This window comes from Urocitellus parryii, chromosome 5 (assembly GCF_045843805.1).
Source record: "Urocitellus parryii isolate mUroPar1 chromosome 5, mUroPar1.hap1, whole genome shotgun sequence".
Classification (NCBI taxonomy): Eukaryota; Metazoa; Chordata; class Mammalia; order Rodentia; family Sciuridae; genus Urocitellus; species Urocitellus parryii.
Window position 1 is genome coordinate 67549543 of NC_135535.1, and position 9866 is coordinate 67559408.

A 9866-nucleotide genomic window follows, 5' to 3' on the forward strand; every position below is an offset into this window, starting at 1 on the left:
TCCCTAATCTAATTCCACATTGTCTAAATTCCTTATTGTTTTCCTATACTCCAGTGGTTTCAAATTCTTCACCTTGGTTCCTATTCCCATGATTGGTCAAAAAATTGGGTCAAAACCCCATTTTTTTTAGATGTTGATGGACCTTTATTTTATTCACTTATTTATATGTGGGGCTGAGAATTGAACCCAATGCCTCACACTTGCTAGGCAAGAGCTCTACCACTGAGCCATAATCCCAGCCCTGGAATACTAATTTTATAACCATCAATACCTTTGTAATTTCTTGTGGTCACGCAGGCACACTCACCCACATACATGTAGACCTCTGATGACCTCATTTAAACTTATTGAAAAAAAAATGAAGGAATGAAGTAGGAACTCCCTTCACTTCTTATACTCTTGACTTTCCCTTCTATGTGGAATAGTGCCCCTGTTCCTACCTACATCATTTTTATCTAGATTTAATCCTCTTTCCATTACTTAGGCAATTCATTCCTGAAAAGTTCCTTTCTCCCATCGGAAATTCTCCTGAAGTGAATCACTCTCAACCCCATAAAAAATACTCCAGCTAAAAAAAGATTATAATAAATAATAATATGGTTGATTTAGAATATCAATGGCATGATATAAGCAGAAAGTTAGCATTTAAATATCTGAATGTATTTCGGGGGTAGCGTTGAGAAGATAATTATGGAAGATAAGATCTGGGTGCTGTAGTAACTAAGGGATATGGGGGCATTAAAAGCTTTTTGATTTTTGATTTTTTCTTGTATTCCAGAGATAACACTTCTCTATATGGCAATGAAAAACTCCAGTGCTCTCAGTGAGTTTATTCTTCTTGGGCTGTCTTCTGACCCCTACATTCAGGCTATACTCTTCGTGTTGTTGCTTCTGATTTACCTCCTCACTCTCATGGGAAATTTCTTGATGCTGCTGGTGATCACAGCTGATTCTAACCTCCACACGCCCATGTATTTCTTCTTGAGACAACTGTCCTTCTTAGACCTCTGCCACTCCTCTGTCACAGCACCCAAGATGTTGGAGAACATGCTCTCTGAAAGCAAAACCATCTTTGTAGAGAGCTGCTTTGCTCAGGCCTTCTTTGTGTTTGCCACTGGTGGCACTGAGGCCTGTCTGCTGGCTGCGATGGCCTATGACCGCTATGTTGCTATCAGCTCCCCTCTGCTCTATGGCCAGGTAATGAGTAACCAGCTCTGTGTTGGGCTTATGTGGTTCTCCTGGGGCCTGGCCTTTGTTGATGCTCTCATCAATATCCTGCTGGCTGTTAATTTAGAGTTTTGTGAGGAGCAAACTATTCCCCACTTTAGCTGTGAGCTGTCTTCTCTCTTCCCTCTGTCTTGCTCTGACACCTCTGCTAACTTCACCCTCCTGCTCTGCTCCTCTGTCTTTCATTTCTTTGGAACCCTTGTCATGATCGTTTCTTCCTATGTCCGCATTGTTTCCACCATCTTGAAGGTCAGCTCCACTACCGGCAGAAGCAAGGCCTTCTCCACCTGCTCCTCCCACCTCACTACTGTGATCTTGTTCTATAGCTCAGGTTTCATCAGCTATCTCTTACCAACCTCAGGTTCCTCTCTGGAAATGATCTTCTCCTTGCAGTACAGTGTGATCACTCCCATGCTGAATCCCCTCATCTACAGTCTGAAGAACAAGGAGGTGAAGGCAGCTATGGCAAGAATATTCAGAAAATATTTTAATCCTCTCCTGTAGCAGACACAAAATCATGATGAAACAGACCCTGAACTCTGATGCTACATAACTAGATGTACTTTAAAGAGAGTTTCTTCATTGTCCATGAGAAATGCCACCAGGAACTCAATGCCTTTTTCTTTTTTGGAAATGGTTGCTTGGAGGACAAGAGAACTCTCAGGATTATCAGTCTTATTCAGAGAAGGAGAAATGAATTAGCTCTCTTTTTCAGGGGATTGGTTTATTAAAATGTTGATTTATTTTTCATATCTATGTAAACATCCATTGCTATTTGTGGCTCTTTATTCTGTCATGCTTCTGATAATTACAACCCCCAAAACCTTAAGAAAGCTTGATGATCTCAGATTCATATGGTGATCAAGGGGAGGTGATCCTGTAACCTACCCCTATTTCCTGACAGAATACTGCAAAAAGTGAAACCAAGATTCAAGCAAGGCTATTCAGAATCTTTCTGTAGGAACTCTGACTACTGAGTACAAACCATGAAAAAGCAAGTAAGCATTGGAATAAAATCAATCTACCTGAGGGTCCTAAACAAACTATGAATACTGTTTCCTGGGCAATTGTTTTTCCTGGGGACATATTTGTAATAAAAATAGAAACAATGGCAAATTCTTAACTGGTGCCAAGAAATGTAGTAAATTCCTGTGGTAGAAAGATGATGTCAGCTTCCTAATCCCCAGGACCTAGAAATATGCTATTTTACATGGCAAAAGGAACTGAGAAAAATGTAATCACAATTATAAAATAGGAAGGGCATCCTAGATTATATGGAAGAATTTTATCTATTCATATGGATACTAAAAATTTGTGAACTTTTTCCAACTGTTGGTAGAAACGATAAGTTCCGAGTTAATATAAGCAGGAGAAGGATTCAATCCACTGTTGCTGGCTTTCATGACAGAGGAGTCTGTGAGCCAGGGATTGTGGGCAGTTTCTAGTAACTCGAACAAGACCAGCCATCAGTCAGCAAGGAAACAGAAATCTCGATTCATGGAATTTGTGGCACTGAATTCTGCCAACACCCTGAATGAACCTAGAAGTGTTTTCTCCCCAGATCCTCCAGATAAGGCCTGCTGACAACTTGATTTGACCTCAGGTAACCCAGATAGAGAAAATGGGAAAGCCCATCCAGGCCTCGAACCTAAAGTACTGTGAGATAATAACACATTTGTGGCATTTTAAGTTACTAAATTTGTAATAATTTGTTGTGGCAGCATCAGAAAATGAATACAACATCTTACTTTTATTATAATACTTAACCATCTCAACAAGTATATAGTTATGTTTTTAGTTTTCCTTTACTGGTGAGAAAATGAGACGCAAGATGTGTGTATGCCTGTCCAGGGAATCACAGCAAGGAAATGCTGGAGCTGAATTTAAGTTAGGTAGTCTGAACTAAGTTATTCTCTCAGTTACTGAACTGCCCCCTCCATTAGTTTACAAGGCTCCAACATCATTTCCGTAGTTATGTACTATCAGACTCAGGTGCTTTCAACGAAAGAATGGTAACTGATCTTGAAACAGGTCTTAAAGGTGAGTGGCAGGCAACAGAACGAAGTATTTAGAATTAGACAGTGATGTGTTCTACTCTTCCTCTTCTATTTTGTGAAACTATCCTGTCCCCCTCCCCACAATTTCTCTTCTCCCTCTAATCAAGCTGTCCACAGTCAATTTCTCTTGCTTACAATTGGTTTTGGAATTGAAAATAAAGTTTTGTTTGTAGGCAGTAACTCTCAGGGAAATGAGGACATGTGGAATGAATTATTGTACTGAGATGTACAAAAAGAAGTGAGTCATCCACTTTTACTGCTGATGATATATCATTGCCACTCTTCTACTCAGACCCATGATTGCCTGAGACCATGAATATTGTGTTAATCCTGTGAATAATGGGAAGTTACTAAAATTAAGCAAGTCTAAGAAGAATGAGGAAGGCCAAGACTATAGGGGCTTCAATTTTTAAGACAATGATTTCATTTCTTGGTTTTTTCACCTTAAGGTGCTGAAAGAATACCTGTCTTTCTACAGAGATGTAAAGCAGAGGCTGTTATGGTTTTGACCTGGAATGCCCCCTGCAAGAGCTTGTCTGTTGAAAGCTTGGTCCTCAATGCAAGGTTGAGAGGTAAAATGATTAGCTCATTAGGTTGTAACCTCATCAGTGTATTAATTCATCTGATGGATTAGTAGTTTGGATGGTTATTGTAGGCAGGTAGGATGTGGCTGAAGGAAATAAGTCACTGGGTGCATCCCCTTGGGGACTATATCTGCCCTTGGTCCCTTCCCCCACCCCTCTTTCGCTAAAGCTTACCATGAGCTGAGTGTCTTTTTTTCCATCTCGCCTTTTCCACCATGATGTTCTATCTCACCTCAGGCCCAGACAATGGAATCTGTTGGCCAGGGACTGAACATTTGAAACCATGAGCCAAAGTAAACTTTTCCTCCCCTAAGTTGCTCTTGTCAGCTATTTTGGTCACAGTGAAGAAAAACAGACTAACACAGAAGTTTTAAAAACTAACTCTGAGTTAGATTCAGTTATCTGCTCAGTCACAACACTAGTTGAATTTACTGTCACCCCAAGTCATTTATGGGAGCACTGGATGTTGATGAGAGAATGTTATCATTTCAACAAATGCAATAATGGCATCTTAGAGAATTTGGAGGACCTGGAGAACCATGGACTTCCAAGCGTCTCTAAAACCACCATGCCTCCCTTGCCTCAGCATGCTGTGGCTCTCTAGTGCAAGAGAGCTGGTCACTCCTCTCACACTGCATGTTCCTCCGCGTTGCTCAGTTAAGTTTCAGGATTCAAAAGTAACATAACCTGAAGGGCAAATTGGAATTAGAGAAGAAAATAACTAAATCTGAAAGAAATAATAGAAATAGATTAATTTTTATATCCAATAGCCTAGGAAGAATTTCTGGGAATAGATTTTATTTTTCTCAACTAGTAGAGCAAATTTAATTTCCATGTATTTTAGTGTTTTTCAAATAATTTTTAAATGTCTACATTCATTTATATAGACATCATTTTACCCAAATACTTGAATGGAATCATATTATTCAACCTATTTCTTGGCATTTTTTTTTTCTTGGCTTGCCGCCTTTTCCACCTCATCTCCTACTTAGGCTCCACTCAATGTAACCCACGTTAACCACAGAGTAGATCTATTTCTTAGCTTGCTCTGAAATATATGCATGTTCAATCATCTGTACATATGTGTGCATATAAATATGTACACATATATGAGCTTTTTCTTCTCTATTTTAAAAATCGAGTTAAGACTCATTTGTCTTTGCTTTTCTCATTCATTAATATTATGTAAAACTTACCCTGAGTCAAATGGCATAGGCCTAAGTTTATATTGTCATTATGAAATCCCATCTTACAAATGTGCCATAGTTTCTCAAACCATTTACCTAAAGTTGGACTTATTTTCTCACATTTTCAAATTGTTTCAAGCAATGCTGCAATAAACATTTTTGAGAATATAACTTGCAGTTTGAGTGTCATTATTCTCTGGGGTTGATTCCCAGAAATATGGTGATGAGTTCTATGCATATTTTAAATTTTCTCTTGCCAAAGTGTGCTGTAACACTTTATATCCTTATCAAAAAAGTAAAAGAGTGCCCTTTAGCCTTTAGTGACCCTGTGGTGTGTTATAATTCTTTACAATGATATTTCATTTGTATTTCAATTTGCAAACCTCTGACCACTAGGAAATGCTAAAATCTTGACATATATCGGTTGACCATTTGTGTTTGCTACTTGGCAAATATCATATCCACAGTCCATTTTTCTTTTATTTTTCTTGCTGTTTTTATGATGGATATATTAATCAGCTGTGTTCTATGCAACAATTTTTTCCCTGTTATTTGCTTATTTTTATTTATGGAATCTTTGGTCCTGCAAAAGTTTGGGGTTTTATATATTCATTTATAATTTATTTTCTTCAAACATTAAGTATCTTTCACCATCTTGGTAAGATCTGTTGCACTTTTGTAATTCTTCGACTTCAATTTTTCATTTTTAACATTTAAGCCTATAAAAATTTGGAATTTGTGTTTGTACTTGTGTGAGATAGATGTCTAACTGCATTAGGTTATGATGGACAGCAAGTTATGACCTCAATATTTTACAAATAAGCCCTTCTTTTCTAGCTTAATTAAAATAACAATTGAGGTGAGTAAGTATACCTGGGGTCTGAAGAAGCATGGAGACATATATAATTTAATTGTGATTTTATTTTATTTGACACATAATTTCTCAATCCACCCTAACACATCACTTCTGTTTTCTACTTGGATTGGTGGACATCTGGAGAACATTTTCACTAAGATTTCTAGAAGTTTATTAGCATATGTCTTTGTTCTGAAGTGGTTTTAGTTGCTTCTTTCAAAGTGGTGCTGGAGATTGGACATACCAGTGGGTTCATGTTAAATAGAAATATTGACACCTAGATATTCACCTTGCCCAAGGTACTGAGTCAAGAAAGCAGCTCACTAAAATTGCCTTCTATAATAGTAGAAGAGAGTAAAACCTCCAGCAGATGGGCAGAAATTCAAGCATTATGAAAAAGCAAGAGAATAAAATGCCCTCCCTAGTTGACAGCACTTCAACAACTGACCACATAGGCACTTCTGTAGAGGAAATGCTGGAAAAATAATTTAGAAAAGTAATGATTATAATGATCAATGAACTAAAAGAAGATTTAAGAAACAAATTAGGAGAAAATACAGGAAGTGAAAGAACACTTCAATACAGACATAAGATTCTGAAAAAGAAGCAAGCAGAAATCCTGAGAATGAAAGACAAAATAAATCAAATTAAAAATTCAGTCAAAATTATCACCAGTAGATTAGGCCACATATAAAACAGATTTCTGGGCCTCAATGACAAGGTATATAGAATTGAAAACATAGCAATAAAGAAAAGATGATGTGTGATCATGATCAGAATATTCAGAATATCTAAGACAACATTAAGTTACCAAATATAAAGATCACGGCATTGAGTAGGATATACTGAGATATAAAGTAGGGGTCTTTATGTTTTCAGTGAGATAGAAATATTTCCAAACCTTGGGAATGAAATAAAAAATCAGACACATGAAGTGTTCAGAATCCCAAATAGGCAAGATTAAAAAAAGATAATCTATAGGCCAGGCTATAATTAAAATGTCTAATATATAAAGCAAAGATATAATTGCAAAAGCCTTCAGAGAAAATTGGCAGGTCACATTTAAAGGTAAATCAATCAGAATTACTGCTGATTTATCAGTACAAGCTCTAAAAGCCAAGTAGGCTTTTAGAGTATACCAAGACCTGAAAGAAAGTAATTACCATATACGATTGCTGTATCAAGCAAAGCTATCTTTCATAATTGAAGTAGAAATAAAACCTTCCAAAAATAAGCATAAACTAAAAGAATTCATGACTACAATACAGCATATACATAATACAGAATATTCGTAACTATTTCAAACAGAAGAAAATAAAAATAAAACCCAGAGCCAGTAACTGAAAAAATCTCACTAGAAGAATAGCTAAGTAGGGGCTGGGGTTGTGGCTCAGTGGTAGAGTGCTCACCTAGCACATGCAAGGCCCTGGGTTCCATCCTCAGCACCATATAAAAATAAATAAAATAAAGGTATTGTGTGTCCAACTACAACTAAAAAATAAATATTAAAAAAGAATAGCTAAGTAAAGAAGAATTAGGACTGAAGTAAACACTAGAAATAAATCAAAATGGCAGGAAATAATAATCTCTCTATAGTAACATTGGCTGTAAATGGTCTAAACTCTCCAATTAAAATACATAGACTAGCAGAGTGGATTAAAAAACAAGATCCAACATAATATTGTTTACCGGACACTCACCTTAAAGGCAAAGACATCCACAAATTGAGGGTGAAAGGATGGAAAAAAATATGCTATACAAATGGAGACCCAAAGTAAGCAGAAGCAGGAGTAGCTACTTTTATATTTGACAAAGCAGACTTCAAGCCAAAATTAATCAGAATAGACTAAGAGGGTTACTTCACTCTAGTAACGGAACCAACAAGAATACATAAGGACTGTAAATATTTATATCCCAAATACAGGCACATAAAACAAACTCTACTTGACATAAAGACTCAGATAGACCCCAGGACAACAATACTGGGTGATTTCAACACATCTGTATCACCAACAGAAAGGCCATTTAAACTTAAAATAAGACTTAAAACTTAAAATAAAACACTATTAATCAAAATGGTCTTAACAGACACCAATAGAATATTTCATCCATCAACAATCAAATTAACTTTCTTCTCGATTGTTCATGAAAAATTCTCCAAAATAGACCATATTTCACATTAGAAAGAAAATATATTAAAACCAATTGAAAAATTTTAAAAAGAAAGAAAATCTTTGCAACCACGAAACAAAGATATAATGCCCTGCATCTTTTAAAAAAGTTTTTTAGTTGCCTTTATTTTATTTATGTTTTATGTGGTGCTAAGGATTGAACCCAGGGCCTCACACATACTAGGCAAACACTCTACCACTGAGACACAACCCCAGCCCCTTTGCCTTACATCTTATTCAATCACAATAGAATGAAGTAGGAAATCAACATCAAGAAAAATTATAGAAACAACAAAAGCACATGGAAATTGAACAGTGCATGTTAGAATGATGAATGTGTCATAAAAAAATTAGGGGAGAAATTTAAAAACTGTGGAATCAAGAAATAATAGAGATAGAACATATCAGAATCTCTGGGCCATCAAGAAGGTGGTTCTAAGAGGAAAATTTATAATTATGAATTCCTACATTAAAAAATAAGAAAAATCCCAAATAAACAACCTAATAATGCATCTCAATATCTTAGAAAAACAAGAACAAACTAATTACAAAACAGGTTGAAGGAAGGAAAACATTAAGATCAAAGCAGAAATTATTGAAGTAGAGAATAAAAGAACAATACAAAGGATCAATAAAACAAAGAGATGGTTCTTTGAAAAGATGAACAAGATTGATAAACATTAGCCAAATCAACCAAAATAGAGAGAAGAGTCAGATCAACAAAATTAGAGATGAAAAAGGTGATATCACCACAAACATTGTTGAAAACCAGAGGATCATTAGGGACTATATTAAAACTTATATTCCAATAAGTTGGAAAACCTAGAAGATATTGACAAATTTGTAGACACCTCATCTACCCAAACCAAACTAAGAGATAGAGTAAATCTAAACAGATAAATAACATAAATAACAAGCAGAGAATGAAGCAGTAATAAAAAGCTTTCCAACAAAGAAAATCCCAGGACCAGATGGATTCTCAGCTTAATTTTACCAAACCTCTAAAGAACCAAAAAAAAAAAAAAAAAAAAAAGCTTAACACCAAAAAATATAAATAAATAACCAATCAACAAATAGGCAAAGGAACTGAGCATGCAATTCACAGAAGAAGAAATATAAATGATCAACAAATATATGAAAAAAGGTTCAACATCTCTACAACAATTAGAGAAATGTAAATTAAACCTACAATAGATTTCATCTCACTCCAGTTAGAATGTCAATGATCAAGAATACAAGTGACAATAAATGTTGGCAAGGATGTGGGTAAAAGGGTACACTCATACATTGTTGGTAGGACTGCAAATTGGTGTAACCACGCTGAAAGCAGTATGGGGATTCCTCAAAAATCTAGGAATGGAACCACCATTGACTCACTTATCCCATTCTTCAGTTTATACCCAAATGACTTAAAATCAGCATACTAGAGTGATGCAGCCACATCAATGTTTATAGTAGCACAATTCACAATAGCTAAACTATGGAACCAACCTAGGTGCTCTTCAATAGATGAATGGATAAATAAAAGTGGTTTATATACACAATGGATTTTTACTCAGTCATAAAAAAGAATGACTTTATGACATCTGCAGGTAAATTAATGGATTGGATCTGAAGACTATCAGGCCAAATGAAATAAGCCAACGCTCTCAAAAAACTAAAGTCAAATGTTCTCTCTGATATGTGAATGCTAACAACACAACAAGGGGGTGGGAAAGAATACAAGTTCAGTGTATTAGACAAGGGGGAAAAAAGGGAAGGGAGGGGAACAGGAATAGGAAAGA

General features: G+C 35.9%; 1 protein-coding gene across 1 annotated transcript; it reads left to right on the forward strand.

Moving 5' to 3' along the window:
• Nucleotides 1-795: 795 nt before the first annotated feature.
• On the forward strand, nt 796-1731 carry LOC113191049 (olfactory receptor 8S1-like). Its single transcript, XM_026400680.2, has one exon. The coding sequence runs from the start codon at nt 796-798 to the stop codon at nt 1729-1731; it is 936 nt and encodes a 311-aa protein (XP_026256465.2).
• The last annotated feature ends 8135 nt before the right edge of the window (nt 1732-9866 follow it).